This window comes from Mytilus trossulus, chromosome 6 (assembly GCF_036588685.1).
Source record: "Mytilus trossulus isolate FHL-02 chromosome 6, PNRI_Mtr1.1.1.hap1, whole genome shotgun sequence".
Lineage (NCBI taxonomy): Eukaryota > Metazoa > Mollusca > Bivalvia > Mytilida > Mytilidae > Mytilus > Mytilus trossulus.
The window spans coordinates 59,897,769-59,914,306 of record NC_086378.1 but is presented as its reverse complement, the minus strand read 5'-3'; the positions used below and the strand labels follow the sequence as shown (position 1 = coordinate 59,914,306).

The 16,538-nt window shown below is 32.5% G+C and overlaps 1 protein-coding gene across 1 annotated transcript; it reads left to right on the top strand.

Moving 5' to 3' along the window:
• Positions 1-3,110: 3,110 nt before the first annotated feature.
• Positions 3,111-15,837, top strand: LOC134723596 (perlucin-like protein). Its single transcript, XM_063587163.1, has 6 exons — positions 3,111-3,159; positions 3,832-3,977; positions 5,318-5,409; positions 6,355-6,417; positions 14,965-14,989; positions 15,645-15,837. The coding sequence occupies exons 2-6, from the start codon at positions 3,833-3,835 to the stop codon at positions 15,698-15,700; spliced, it is 381 nt and encodes a 126-aa protein (XP_063443233.1). The 5' UTR covers positions 3,111-3,159; position 3,832; the 3' UTR covers positions 15,701-15,837.
• The last annotated feature ends 701 nt before the right edge of the window (positions 15,838-16,538 follow it).

The following is a 16,538-nucleotide window of genomic DNA, read 5'->3' as shown; positions in this document are numbered from 1 at the left end:
ACACTTGGGGACTGGAGTAGTTTTCTTTGTGAAGATGACAACGAAACGAAATTTTTCAAGTTTCTTGCTTCTTTAGAGACTAATAAGGATACCAGAAGTATTTTATTTAAAAAAAAGTTATCCCACGGTTATTTTGTTTCATGTGTACAATTTGGAATTTAGTATGACGTTCATTATCACTGAACTAGTATATATATTTGTTTAGGGGCTAACTGAAGGACGCCTCCGGATGCGAGAATTTCTAGCTGCATTCAAGACCTGTTGGTGACCTTTTATTGGCTGTTCTATGCGGGTAGGGTTGTTGTCTCTTTGGCATATTCCCCATTTCCATTCTCAGTTTTATAACTTGCGACTACAAAATCAAAACGGTAACCTTTGTACTTGGCTCGATTTGGTTTTGATATAACTTCCAAAAGGACTTTCTGAATCATTTCGCAGATAATTCCGCTAAAACCGGTGCTATGGGCCGTCGTATAAGAGCATTTTTATTTTAAAAAAAGTTATCCCACGGTTATTTTGTTTTTGCTATAACATGCTGTTATGCCTTAAATGTTTGCATTTGTGCTATATTTTATTTGTGCTTAATTTCAATTGTGCTTTGTATGTATTTCAATATGCCTGTGCAGTTATATATCCTGTCTGCATGCTGTGTGTTTGAATTTTGTGTTTATGTTATTCTATATTCGGTAAAATAGCTCGCGTTTATGTTTGTTTTGTTTATGTATGCATGTGAACTGAATCAAAATAAACAGACCGTTGGTTTTCCCGTTTGAATGGTTTTACACTTAGTCTAGTAATGTTGGGGCCCTTTATAGCTTGTTGTTCGGTGTGATCCAAGGATCCGTGTTGAAGGCCGTACATTGACCTATAATGGTTTACTTTTTTAAAATAAATGTGTGTAAATTTTAGACATTATTAAAACTTTCGGTTTCTTCGCCATTTCTATCGTTTGTACAAACATACATGTATATGTGTAGGACTCAACACGGTTATGGGTTCCAGATCTATGGCAAATTCATGCGAATTCTTAAACTGTGGCTAGTATGATGTCATAAACGTCAAACAAATAACAATTCTATGGCATTCAAGTTTTTATACAACCGCAATTTTTCACTGGGATCGTAAAATGGTATGAAGACGTCGTCGTCTGCGTCGACCAATGACACATTGGTTTCAGGATTATAACTTTAGTGAATAGATCTTTATGATTTTTGTCAGAAGGTTCAATAATACTAAAGGCAGTTTTGGATCGATTTTGTGGATGATGATCTCAACCATTTAGGAATAAGGGTCCCAAAAGAGCAAAAAACAAGCCTTTTTCTAAGTTTCAGGATATTAACTTGTGTATATATAAGAAGTTCAATTGCTCTGAAATTGTACCACAATGTTTAACACCACAAGTAGAAAGTTTTGGCTCATTTAAGGGGTTATGGGCCCAAAGTTTAAGCATTTAGGGCAACAAAAGGGGGCAAAACAAGATTTTTTTCCAGTTTCCAGGCAATAACTTGTCTGTAATTGTATGGATATCTCTGAAATTGTACCACTATGTACCATATAACATAGGGAAGGCTGGGATTAGGTTTTGGATTAATTGCCCAAAATTTGTAGGAATTAGAGGCTAATAAAGAGTCCAAATGAAGCGTATTTCTAGTTTCCAGACAAAAGCTTGTGTTTAAGTGTATGGATCTCTCTGAAATTGTACTACTGTACAAGGTTCCATACTGCAAAGGAAAAGATGAAATTAAGTTTAAGGGTTATTGCTTCAAGGGGGTTTCAATAAGCTGTGGGAGATTTTTTGTTTACAATTTTAATATAATTACGATTTATTCAACTTACGTTAACATGCCAGATTTTGATTGGTTCATACGAGGGAAACAATTTACTCTATCCAATGGTTTTAATGTCACCCTCTCGTTCAGATTAATAAAAAATCGACAGTTCCAAAAATAATGCATTGACTTGTTAACATCAATGATTCTATAGACAAAACTTAAGTTATATATTTTTTTTATAGATTGTCTCTTTAGATATAAAAAAAACCTACTACTTGCTTCACTTTTTGTATTTCACTATAAAGTGTTAATTAAACAAATTATATTTGCTACAACGTAAAATAAAAAGGGATCACACACAAGTGATCATAAGTAAGGTTCGTGTGAGTATTTTATATACTTCATATTCAAGGCATGACAGCTGTGTCTTTGAGATGTATTTGCAATACAAGTGTTGTAAGTCAGGTCTTCAGCTAGTCAGAAAATGCTTGTAGTAACTAGTAAATTATTTCCATGTATACTGTATAATAATATCTGTAATTGTGATATATGAGAAATCTCATCTTATGAAGGACAGATGTTCTATTTAAGGTGGTACCCAACACCTTCACTAAAATTATTTTTGCTCGTTTAATTTTCATAAAATTTTGACAAAGAATTTACTTTGACCCTTTGAAAAATTTATTAAAATTTCAAATAATTTGAACCAACCATTTTATCAGAAAAATTACACTGGTTATATAGCAGTTTGACAAAGACTAGTTTTGATGTTCCTTTAACAACACAACGTGATTAAAACGTTTAGCTGATATTACAGAGTTATCTTCCTGTAGTGTTAGGTACCATGCACCTTAACCACTTTGAGCATTTTTTAAATCTACCTGATAATAAACTTTCAACGTAATATTTACACTGTTTGTAAGCGATTTGTCAATTGTTTCTTTTGGTATTATTGCAAGATAATTTCTTGTTTCCAAACTGAATTTGTCTACTAGTAAGGATTATCGAAACATTTCTTCAATATACATTTTTTTTTAATTTAGTGTTTGTTGTGTTCATGTCGACACTTTTTTTTAGCTATCTCTAGACAAATATTATGATAATATGCGAAATAAGGTAGCTCGATTTTGTTTACAGAGGCAATACTGGAACGCGTTATGTTGCTTGTCTCTTCTGTAATATCATATCTTGTAAAATAAAAATTATATTGATTGAAAGTAAACACGAAAAGGTTACACATATCACATGTCGTCCACAACAGTCAATTTTCTTGGAATCAAGACTATAAATCTATAATACACGAACAAGCTTTTTATATGCATTATTCATAACTTGTCAGTTCAACTTATCTTGTGTTTCAAGATTAGAATTTGACCCTGTCATCAAGGTAAATGATTTTATTATTCAGTGTGAATAGCAAAAGTAGGATCTTCAATGAGACAATTTTCCACAAGAGAACAACTAACACTTAATTAAATGAAATAAAGTAAAAACCGAAAAACAAATATTATGTACAGCAACAAACGACAATCACAGTTGCTGAAGTACTGACTCCTAGGTAGACTTGGAACAGACACTTACAAAATGTGGCGGGAATACCCTTGTTTCAAGACCAGCTAATCAACCCACATTTTCGCTAGCCACATGTGGAGAGGATGGAAGTGGATCGTAACCCTTGGCTAGCGAAGATGATCCATCCCTTGACTGCGGAAAGTGCAACATAATAAAAAAATAAGCTGCAAAGGGCTTAACTCATCAGATCGATACAAAGTAGAAATACATCTAACAAAAACACAGAGTGGAATTGACAACCTACACTAATTTGAAGTACAGATCTGAGAGTACTCGTAGTTTATTATGGAACGCCACAACTGTCGTATGTGGAGCTCTGAAATTACGTTATGCTGTTTCATTATTACTTGATGATATATATTTTGTCGTTTCTGACAGTCTTTGGTCCCCTTGTCGAAGTATCCAATGAGAACATTTGACCTTGCCGATTTTATGAATCATCCAATGAGAAATCTGTGCGTTACTATATTTTTATTCTTTATTTCAGGATGATTTACAAAATGTTCCTGCACTTTTTTGTTGTCCTTTGTTGTATTCCAAGAACTATGTCGGACTCCTGCCTTGGCGATCGGGAGAAATCGATTATATCTGACATCAAATCATCACTAATGAAACTAGAACATAATTTGAATGGTAGGATTGATTTATATTGTTATTTTAAATCGATAGAAAATATATGTTTTTAACTCGCTATTTTATGCAGACAATTTGAGAAGCTACAAGGATCATGTGTTTGTCACATAGATCTATATGCTTCTTCAATAATGGCCACTCTAAAACATCGTAGACTATCTCAACACTAATATGTTCTTGTTATAAATATAAATAAATATTCCTGACTTCTGTTCTATTCACAGTTTAAAATGGAATGAATAAAAATAATCATAAATTCCCAGAAGATTCAGAATTACTTTAGCTTTGTTGACCAATTTGGGCAATTGTGTCTTTCAAATAATTTGTGCTCTTTATAGTATGTTATATATAGGTACTTTTCAGGTTTTCCCAAAACGCAAAATTAGGTAAATAAATCATTTAAGGAACACAACAACTACACCTTTAAGGAGTAAACTAACTATTTCGACAAGGGACAATAATTTGGTTTTGTTCATCAGTGTACTGTTTGCATATTGTTTTTCCTTATCTAATATTTGTTTTGTAAGATACAATGTATACATAAAAGATTGGTAAACTCATCATTAATTTAGGACAATGTCTTCTACAAGGAGACAACAGTTGATGTCTGCCATTTGGAAAATTTGTAAATATTGTCATGTTGAAAAGTTTTTGCGTATTCATTTTTTTCAAGGAGTCGACCAACGAGTTCAACCTTGTTACCAAAAATGGGGATCTTGTCATGTTCAATAATTTTGCTATATATATTTGAAAGTTTTTCTTTATCGATCATATATATAAAATTATAGTTTGCCATTTCATTAAGCACTTTTCGTTCTGAATTTCCCCGGAGTTCGGAAGTTTTGTTATTTTACTTTTTCAAGATAATAAGCAAACACGCAAACAATAATTATTGGTAAACATCATTATTTAAGAGCAATGCCTCTTATAGGGAGACGATTGAAGCCAGCACACGTACATGTGTTCATAGATCATGTTTCGCTGATTATTTTTGGAATTTAAAATTTCTTTTTATCTCTTATCATATCTAAGTTAACAGGTAAAAATTGTAAAAAGTAGTCTGACAGTTTTGATATGAAAACACAATTTCTCCTTCTACGGTTGTTTCCAAGATAATAGAAAACAGTTTACCTTTTATCCCCAATTACTATTTTGTGTTGCAATTTTGTTTGGAAGGTAGTAACCGGATTTTTTTAAATTTTAAATAAGATACCCAACTGAAAATTGTGACTAACATGGTTCCTAAACATGTTTTTAAGTGAAAAATTGGTAGCAAAAGTATGAAATAAAGAGTTATGAAAATTAATGTTAATGATTATAAATATGATTATTATGATTAGAAAAATCACGAAGATGTCCAGATGGATGGAGGGATTACAAAAACCACTGCTGCTTTTTTTCTTCTGAAAAGAAATCATGGCACGAAGCTGAGGTACATGTAATTAAGTGACTAATTGAATTGGATGTTGTATATAAATTAATTATGCAAATCTCACAAAAAAAGATGTTTCAATTCATCGAATATTTCAAAACTTACGTTAATTGTCAAAAGTCTGAACCTCTAGCATTGCTTAAAATTTCCATTTGTTTAAAATGTATACTTGTGAAACCCGTTTAAACCATTAACTCTGTCTTTTTTTTTAAGGGCATACGATACAGTTTTGATCCTGTATTTACAAGTTCATGAAAATTTGCATATAGGCTATTTATTACCTGATTAAATCAAATATGTAATAAAAAATATACCTTCATGTGCTACTTTTTGAGTAAAATGAGGTCGAAATTTTGTATATTTGCTCAAAATTCAGATTTGTGGCCGTAATTTCTTTTTCGAAAGTAAGACATAACTTTTTTGTGATAAAAGATAAACATAATTTTTTTTTTGTTAAATAATCGGTAATTTCTATATTTGATAAATATCCTAAAAAAATATGCAAATTTTTAGTCAGAAATTATAACTCATATTTATCAAATATTCATGAATTGAGGAAAAAACGTAATTTTTTACTGCATGTTTATCAAAATTAAAAAAAATCCTGTATTTACAGTTTTATAAAATTTGGGTCATATATTTTCCATGCAAAATGAAACAAAATGCCGTTTTGAAAAAATAGGGGTCCATGAACTCGTATTTATGTAGTTCTACGTCCCTCGTTAAAGAAGACAATTGTAGTATCCACGAGTACCGTTCGTAAAGAATTCAAGTTATACATTTTTCTTTAACCTAATACCCCTTTTATTTGTTGAACAATGGACGACCGTACAGTATGACACAGTTTTTGTAATGCAATGCAGATTTTCAGTATCTGTTAAAACAATACGTGTTTCGTAATACCCATGTTCAATATCTATGCTATATTTTTGGAAATTATTTCAGAATCAATGTAGGAAAATGGGAGGTTATCTAGTTAAAGTTACAGATTCTGCAGAAAACTCCTGGGGCCTGTTTATCGAAACTATCCTAAGTTCCGTCCTAAGAATTTCTTAGGACAGCATTTAGGATAAAGTTAGGACCGACTTACGACACGTCTCAGCATGCACATCGAAGCTATCTTAGGAATATCTCAGCTAGGACGTCCTAACCGATGTCCTAAATATTAGCGGAAAAGAAAATACAAATTAGATATAAAAAAATAATTTTATCAATATTTTTTTTTAAAATATAGTCATTTAGAAACTAATAATTAATGTTACACTAAAGATACATGTAATATATGACTATTGTATAATATTTGTACATTTGAACTGTATATTAAAAACAAAACATAAGACAAAAATAATAGCTACGTATTATATAAAACTAAAGGCTCTAAAGAGCATGTGTCGCTCACCTTGGTCTATGTGAATATTAAACAAAGGACGCAGATGGATTCATGACAAAATTGTGTTTTGGTGATGGTGATGTGTTTGTAAATCTTACTTTACTGAACATTCTTGCTGCTTACAATTATCTCTATCTATAATGAACTTGGCCCAGTAGTTTCAGTGGAAAATGTTAGTAAAAATTTACTATCTATAATAATATTCAAAACAATAGCAAAAAACGGCAAAATTTCCTTAAAATTACCAATTCAGGGGCAGCAACCTAACAACGGATTGTCTGATTCATCTGAAAATTTCAGGGCAGATAGATCTTGACCTAATAAACAATTTTACCTGGTCAGATTTGCTCTAAATGCTTTGGTTTTTGAGTTATAAGCCAAAAACTACATTTTACCCCTATGTTCTATTTTTAGCCGTGGCGGCCATCTTGGTTGGTTGAACGGGTCAAGCCACACAATTTTTAAACTAGATACCCAAGGATGATTGTGGCGTAGTTTAGTTACATTTGGCCCAGTAGTTTCAGAGGAGAAGGTTTTTGTAAAAGCTAACGCCGGACGACGACGGACGCCGGACGGCGGACGCCGGACGCCAAGTGATGAGAAAAGCTTACTTGGCCCTTTTGGCCAGGTGAGCTAAAAATTAAGAAACTAATTGCAAACAAGATATATAATCGGTAAAAAAATTACATATTTTTGAGTGAGTTGAATTCGAAGTGTCAAAGTTCCAATATTTAACAGTTCAAAGGCAAATCTCGTGCATTTTTCAAATAAATATGGCGAATTTCAACTATTTTACTACTGTTAAACACAATAATACATGTGAAAACGAATTAAAGACGAAATTGAATATATCCTAAAGTTAAGACCATCATAAGACCATATTAAGACACCTAAATAGGTATCCTAAAGTTAGGACAATTCCTAGGATTTTCCTAAGTTGAGAGGTGTTTGTTAAACCCACTTAGTAGCATATTAATCTATTGCAATAAAAATTCATAATTTCAAATAAAATATGTAGATTTAGCTAACTTCTTCTTCCGTTAACACCCATATACCACAACCACTGATAATCATACCAATAAATAACAAAAAATAGTAAAGTGCAATACAACACGACAGAGCCGAGGGCTGGTTTAATAACAACCATTAAATATTTATGTATACAAATTTCGAATCAGTACGAAAAGTCATCATTTATATCTATTTAGATATATATATACAACTCGTCTAAACATCAACCAAATTATGTTAGATCTGGAAATTTGCTTCCGCAAATTCTTGTTCTTCCCTCGCCGGGATACGAACCTATGCTACTGAAATATCGTGACACCAAATCGCCTCCCGCTAGATATATATATATATATTATGTACTAGTATTTCAATACACACAAACATTTGTAAACAATCGATATCTTAATGCATGATACTAAATATCAAATAGCATGGATGTAAAAATTAACGTGACCTATCGAGTAGACCTTGTCGTGCCGAATGATTTAACCGCCAAATCACACAAACCACTTAACCTAAACGCCACCTATATGGGCAGACAATTCAGAAGAAAATAATTTCATTCTAATTCATAAAATCAACCGACTGAAATTATATTTCTTCTTCCGTTAACACCCATATACCACAACCACTGATAATCATACTTATAAATAACAAAAAATAGTAAAGTGCAATACAACACGACAGAGCCGAGGGCCGAAAACACAAAGAACGGGAAAATTTAAAAAGGTGATCTGTATCATGTAATAAAGATCTGAATAATGCTAGAAATTATCCAAAGAATCCTTCACGATAATATCGTTTACCGTTTCGGAACACCATCTACCGTGTCTCTATAAACTTTAAACCTAAATTAGCACAAGCACTAGCACCTTCAGACCTAAAACTGTGAAACCCATAACACTTAATATCAAGAACATACGACAGAACACTTCAATAAAGAGCTCGCGCATCCTATAGTATGACACTGGCGTATTCTTTTACGTAAAACATCAACATCTAAACATTTGGAAAAAATCCAAACAAAATATAGAATAAAATAAATAAATAAGTAACCTCATCAAACTAGCTAGAAAAATCAGCCCAATGCAGAAATAAATCAAATGCTTCACTGACACTTATACGAATGACACTGAATCGCCTTCTCTCAATCTGTATACACCTGTTTTGAAACGTTAAATGACAATAGACATATAATGATCTAAAATAACTTGAAATAATCACTTCATCGAATAGATAGCAACTCAACTCGCAAAAGCACTGAAACACGTACAAATATCAAATACGCTGATTATACAAGTCACCAAAAGAAAACATAACAACCCACATTATATGCAGTAATTCTACCGAAACAGGCTCCTTTATATTCGTAGAAGGCAAGCTACGCTTCACATCTTCTAGTAGGTTAATTACTAAAGACGAATTCGTCGGTACACATGATGATCCAATAAGAGAATGTATCCACTGTAAAGAGTAAAACGGTTGTTCAACTGGACTAACAGTATTTCTCGAATGTGTCAATACAGCTAAATATAAACCAACGTAAAAAGCTTTTGCTGGTACAGTATAACCATTTTCAATTCTGTTTGATGCAGCCCAATTATTCCAGCGTAAAATACTCAGATAATATCCTTTATAGTAGAAACTGCCAAGATTCCTACATTAGTTCTGAGAGAAAATTCACTTTACTAACTAGTGAAGCAGGTTAATTCTGCAATTCTTCCGGTGAGTGCCTGCAAAAATATATTTGTAATTAAAAAATGAAACATAACTAATAAAAGCAACCTAAAATTATAACTATCAGCTAAGTACTCTGCATCTAATTATCCACAAAATTCATATGAAATCTCAAATCAAACACTGACATTCAAATCTAGTAAAGCTAGTAATCTATACCAAGAGATCAAGAGAGATCTATCATATACATGCAAGAGATCAAGAGAGATCTATCATATACATGCAAGAGATCAAGAGAGATCTATCATATACATGCTCACATCAAAGTGATCTATAATACATGCTCACATCAAAGTGATATTATACATGCTCACATCAAAGTGATCTATGACTGGATAAAAGATCCATCATTAATGCTATTAAATATGCAAATGTTAAATCAACATTGCCAAATATGGTCTTTTTTCTCTACCAGCTATATAAGCATGTCTGTAAGTAGAAAGATCCATAAAATTTGTCACTTCAGAAAAGAAACCATCACCATATAGAAAAAACCATCACCATAAAGAAAAAGCTTTAGCCAAAAAACCAGCAGAGAGCCAGTATAGGGTAAAAGTAATTTTCACTGTCGAAAATAGAAATAAGGGAAACGAACAACCCGTTAATCCCTCGCCAATCAACCGTGAAAGCGTCAATACCTGACGAATTCACATTCCAAAATCTGGACTAAAAAACTATCAATTTAAAAATTGCCTTCAGAGGCAAACTAATCAACCTCATGAGGTCCCCTAAGGGATTAAACTATCTGAAATACAAATTCAGAATTAGCCTGTAGCAAATCATGTTAATCAACAATCCGACTAAGATAATATGCTCTCTTATTCTCAGTACGTAGCCGCACTACCATGTCAATATAAACATTGTGCAATACATATGTGCTAAAATGTCTAAAATCAAATTTTTGCAATACTGATGTCGTGCTCCTTTTACTAATAACATTTTAGTTGTGGTTACTAGTAATCTTATATTGTTGCAAGCTAAAAAGTTTATCAACGACAACAATACATTTTTCACTACTTGTAGAAACCTCACATTCTATAAACCACATATCGTAAACAATATTACATGGGTTTTCACTGTACGCTATAGTCTGCCAAGAACTTCAGATTTAGAAGGTTTAATATTGGCTTCATGTGCATTTAAAACCTTAAATCTTTTTATTAATAAGACACATACTGTCTACAGATAAATGTATATTACTGTTCCTGCATGAATGAACACTATTTATATCATTAGACAAATGTTTTGTCAATAAATATACAATATTGCCTATAACTTGAGAAATAGATATATTAAGCTGTCATGGCTACCAAAGAAGCTATATCTCCCTAACAAATACTTTCCGTTTTCTCTAAACACAAATCAATGTATGAAATGATATTCATTATCTTGTTTACACAATTGCCAGTAATAGTAAAAACTCCTTTATCTTAACCCCTGAAAATATAAGGTTTTAATAGTAGTCCATAAACGTCTCAGCCTTGGGTATAAAACCGCTACTTGTTGTATTACATAATTCCTCATGCATCGTCATGTGCACCGAATGCATCGTCTAAGTACATAATAATCTGCTTATTTCCTCCTCTCCATTTTAAAGAGATATTCTAGTAAAACTATAACAAGCAGAAACACCGTTAAAGTCCCATACAAATCATAGATATTTAGTATGAGGTGGAAACATATAGACTAATGTGTAACATACTTAAATGTATATGAATTGGTATAAATGTAATGTTTTGCAATACGCATATCTCCAAAGTTTACACTTGTCTTCCGCAAATACATGTACCTGTCATATTCTGTCTCAAATCTGATTTTAAACGTGTTGTTTAACTGAACAGAAACAGTTAACGGATTCACAACAAAGTGAATATTTGACATCCCTACAATTAAATCATAGCTAATAAATTAGTAATCGCTGATTTAACAAAAGAGGTATCTTAAAAATAACAAATTATTTGACAAACAATAATCGATATTGTATTTGAATAGAAAGGTAATATACAACCATCTCTAATATTATCTATAATAAATATAGGCGTATCAATATCCATCTAAAATTGAATGTTTCTGCTAAGTCTATCCTTAACAATAATATCAGGTTGACCTACTTGATATTCAATAAAATCATTGGTCAAATTATAACCAATACAATTATCTATTATAGCTAAAATTTATAGATAACATAAATACTCATCTTTCAAAATGTTACTGAGGCCAGGTTTGGTGGATAATTTACTACTGTTGACATACGGACTGCTGGACCTGAAGTGTGTGTAGGACCAACAAGAGTAGTATGTTCCCATTTTCTTTTCTCTTCACCTGGCAGTGGTACTCCATCAACTGATTAGCACACTGTAACTTATCCAAGTCCACCAAATTTCTCTCTACCACCAATAATTGCCGACTCAATATCTTTACTTTGTTGATTTAAAGCAGTTAAAACAGTTCTCAATGAAATATCTGGTTCACCTTCATAATCCAAGACTAAATTCGAACGTACTTATCGACTAACACAGCAAGAAAAATTAACGTGACCTATCGAGTAGACCCTGTCGTGCCGAATGATTTAACCGCCAAATCACACAAACCACTTAACCTAAACGCCACCTATATGGGCAGACAATTCAGAAGAAAATAATTTCATTCTAATTCATAAAATCAACCGACTGAAATTATATTAAGTCCTTATATTTGTATAAAATAACATTCGTTTATAGTGGAACATTGTTTTAACAATGGATTAGCTGCAATCAAAATTTGCTTGCTAGTCCCTCTCTGTGTTCACAAATAGTTAACTCTGGCTCATTTCCCAATCATGAAGTAATATCATGCTATCTATATTCATAGTCTATTTCAAAAATAACAAAAAGTTTAAACGTTTCAAATTTATGAAATAATATTCGTACATCAATTGTTTTGATACATCAATAACAAAAACTGAAATATATTGCATTGATTCATTTTGTAATTATTCAAAATTATATCAGAAACCTTAACATAATTATAAAAACTAGAGGCTCCAAAGAGCCTGTGTCGCTCACCTTAGTCTATGTGAATATTAAACAAAGGAAGCAGATGGATTCATGACAAAATTGTGTTTTGGTGATGGTGATGTGTTTGTAAATCTTACTTTACTAAACAGTCTTGCTGCTTACATTTATCTCTATCTATAATGAAATTGGCCCAGTAGTTTCAGTGGAAAATGTTAATAAAAATTTACAAATTTTATGAAAATTGTTAAAAATTGACTATAAAGGACAATAACTCCTTAGGGGGTCAATTGACCATTTCGGTCATGTTGACTTATTTGTAAGTCTTACTTTGCTGAACATAATTGCTGTTTACAGTTTATCTCTATCTATAATAATATTCAAGATAATAACCAAAAACAGCAAAATTTCCTTAAAATTACCAATTCAGGGGCAGCAACTCAACAATGGGTTGTCTGATTCATCTGAAAATTACAGGGCAGATAGATCTTGATCTGATAAACAATTTTACCACCTGTCAGATTTGCTCTAAATGCTTTGGTTTTTTGGGTATAAGCCAAAAACTGCCTTTTACCCCTATGTTCTATTTTAGCTGTGGCGGCCATCTTGATTTGATGGTCGGGTCACCGGACACATTTTTAAACCTAGATACCCCAAAGATGATTGTTGCCAAGTTTGGATTAATTTGGCCCAGTAGTTTCAGAGGAGAAGATTTTTGTAAAAGATAACTAAGATTTACGAAAAATGGTTAAAAATTGACTATAAAGGGCAATAACTCCTTAGGGGGTCAATTGACCATTTCGGTCATGTTGACTTATTTGTAAGTCTTACTTTGCTGAACATAATTGCTGTTTACAGTTTATCTCTATCTATAATAATATTCAAGATAATAACCAAAAACAGCAAAATTTCCTTAAAATTACCAATTCAGGGGCAGCAACTCAACAATGGGTTGTCTGATTCATCTGAAAATTACAGGGCAGATAGATCTTGATCTGATAAACAATTTTACCACCTGTCAGATTTGCTCTAAATGCTTTGGTTTTTTGGGTATAAGCCAAAAACTGCCTTTTCCCCCTTTGTTCTATTTTAGCTGTGGCGGCCATCTTGATTTGATGGTCGGGTCACCGGACACATTTTTAAACCTAGATACCCCAAAGATGATTGTTGCCAAGTTTGGATTAATTTGGCCCAGTAGTTTCAGAGGAGAAGATTTTTGTAAAAGATAACTAAGATTTACGAAAAATGGTTAAAAATTGACTATAAAGGGCAATAACTCCTAAAGGGGTCAACTGACCATTTCGGTCCTGTTGACTTATTTGTAAATCCTACTTTGCTTAACATTATTGCTGTTTACAGTTTATCTCTATCTATAATAATATTCAAGATAATAACCAAAAACAGCAAAATTTCCACAAAATTACCAATTCAGGGGCAGCAATCCAACAACGGGTTGACCGATTCATCTGAAAATTTCAGGGCAGATAGATCTTGACCTGATAAACATTTTTACCCCCATATCAGATTTCCACTAAATGCTTTGGTTTTTGAGTTATAAGCCAAAAACTGCATTTTACCCCTATGTTCTATTTTTAGCCGTGGCGGCCATCTTGGTTGGTTGACCGGGTCACGCCACACATTTCTGAAACTAGATACCCCAATGATGATTGTGGCCAAGTTTGGTTAAATTTGGCCCAGTAGTTTCAGAGGAGAAGATTTTTGTAAAAGTTAACAACGACGACGGACGCCGGACGACGCCGGACGCCGGACGCAAAGTGATGGGAAAAGCTCACTTAGCCCTTCGGGCCAGGTGAGCTAAAAATGAACCAATTAAGGGGAGACAATTCTCGTATAACTTTTTCGAATTGGCACATAATACCACGGAATGTCACTCATCATACAAATGGCACATCCATATAATTAATTAACTGCGCAATCGCGCTCCACCTTCAATGATGATTCTGAATTATAAATATAACCAAAAGTTGTTAATCTATAGATAGTGAATACTAATGAAAGCTAACCCACTGTAAAAATATTTTTTTGCACTTTTTTAAAACTTCCTCATGAAAAATTCTTTGGCCACTTGACTCTCATAGCTCAAAATTAACGTCTTTACAGAATATTTGAACAAAGTAGTTACAGATTATTCGCTTCTCAAAGTGTAAGACGCAATAAAAATCGTATGCTTGCACAATCTTACCGAAATACGGATTTAATTAAGTCCTAAACATTTTGACATTTCTTCGTATATTTTGATCGAAAACCGGTTTAAACAAATCACACGTACGTCTTAAGATCCGACTAAATACCTATTTCCCGATATGGTCAGGTAAAATTGCTACACTTAGGACTAAGATGTGTCCTAAGTTGGTCTTAGGACACGTCCTAATCCTAAGAGAGCTTCGATAAACAGGCCCCTGGCTTGTCAACACCATTACCAGTAAAAGTAAATAGTATTTTATTTAATTATCAAATAAAAAAAATTTGGTTTTTAAAGTAACACGTTTTCTCAATGGTCTCCTGCAATAGACACAGCAAAATCAGGACTAAACAGGCTTTCGCATACAATATATATGGAGACTGACCTGAAGAAAATTAACACAAAACATTTGACTGAATGACTTATGAAAACACCGAAGAAAAATATAAAAAATGTATACAGAATCACGATGTCAATTATAATGTTACGATCATTGTTTGAATACACTATATACATGTATGTAATATTCCAATTTAAAATTTCCTTAGTTCACCCGAAATTATTTGTTTTGCCGTGGATAACATTCGGTTGGTGGATTTTTTAAGAAAATATTTCACAGGAGCCATAATCACTGGACCATGTATAGCAAAGGTTAAAATTAAGAGATCCCATTTGATCTTCAATTGAATTTGAAGATTGAAGATCAAGGATGTTAAAGAAAAAATACCATTAAAGTCTATAAACGTATGATTAAGAAGTTACTCTTATATTTAGTTATTACATTGTTAACATTTAAAGGGAGAACGCCCCGAAAAGAAAAAAGAGCTCCAAACTGATACTAGTATGTATGTTAAACACATTCTTCAAATCGGTTAAATTTGCTTGCATTGTTTATTCTTAGAAGTAATTGAACAGAGTTATTGGATTGGAGCAGCTGATTTTAAAGAAACTGAATGAACATGGGTTATTGATTTGTCAAAACTTGGTTACTCTAACTGGAAGTCTGGACAACCAAACAACGCTGGAGGAAATGAGGACTGTGCTCACTTCTAAAAACCGTTTAACTACAAATGGAATGATATGCCGTGTAATTTTACGGGTGGCGGCTACATTTGTGAGAGTGAAAACGTAAAAGGATTAATTTCGAGAGAAAAAAATCATTGTAAAATTGATAATATCAAGGAGGTTATATGAGTTAACCCCATTGCTATCATGGATTCACAATACTTGTTGATAAAACCTCTATGTCATTAGTATGAAGATGCAAAAACCAATGTTTCCTTTTAATAATCCGTTCACAGCACTGCTGGGTAAATTTTTAAATAAAACATACTTTAATAATTCCTTTAATTGAAGGTATCATAGCTCCACGCATGTACAGAACCTAATAGATCTTACAAAATAAAAAGCTAGTTCTAACAATAACTCCAAATTATAAATACTTGAAGACAGACTTACTACGAAACAGTCTGTAAAATACATTCGTCATACATTTTATAAGTTTCTAAAGTTCGTGCACACAAGTTTGATGTATTCCGACAAAGTATACGTGAATATACTGATCCTTCGTTGCATATGTTTTTCAATATGAATATAAATACAACATTGTATATATAAAGTACTTATAAATATGTATCCTAACAATTTGAAAATGGGTTAGTTGTCTCATTATCATAAACTGTTTTTGTTTCTCAATATAATTAGGTGTGACCTATTTGCCAATTAACGTCAACAAAACAATAATTCATTGATTTAAATAAATATAACACAACACATACATGTACAAGCTAGAACA

Coding starts and splice junctions, on each gene's coding strand:
- LOC134723596 (XM_063587163.1), top strand. CDS start 3,833: ATGATTTACAAAATGTTCCTGCACTTTTTTGTTGTCCTTTGTTGTATT. Junction 6,418..14,964: donor ATTCTGCAGAAAACTCCTGG/GGCCTGTTTATC, acceptor ACAGGCCCCTGG/CTTGTCAACACCATTACCAG. Junction 14,990..15,644: donor CAACACCATTACCAGTAAAA/GTAAATAGTATT, acceptor GTTTATTCTTAG/AAGTAATTGAACAGAGTTAT.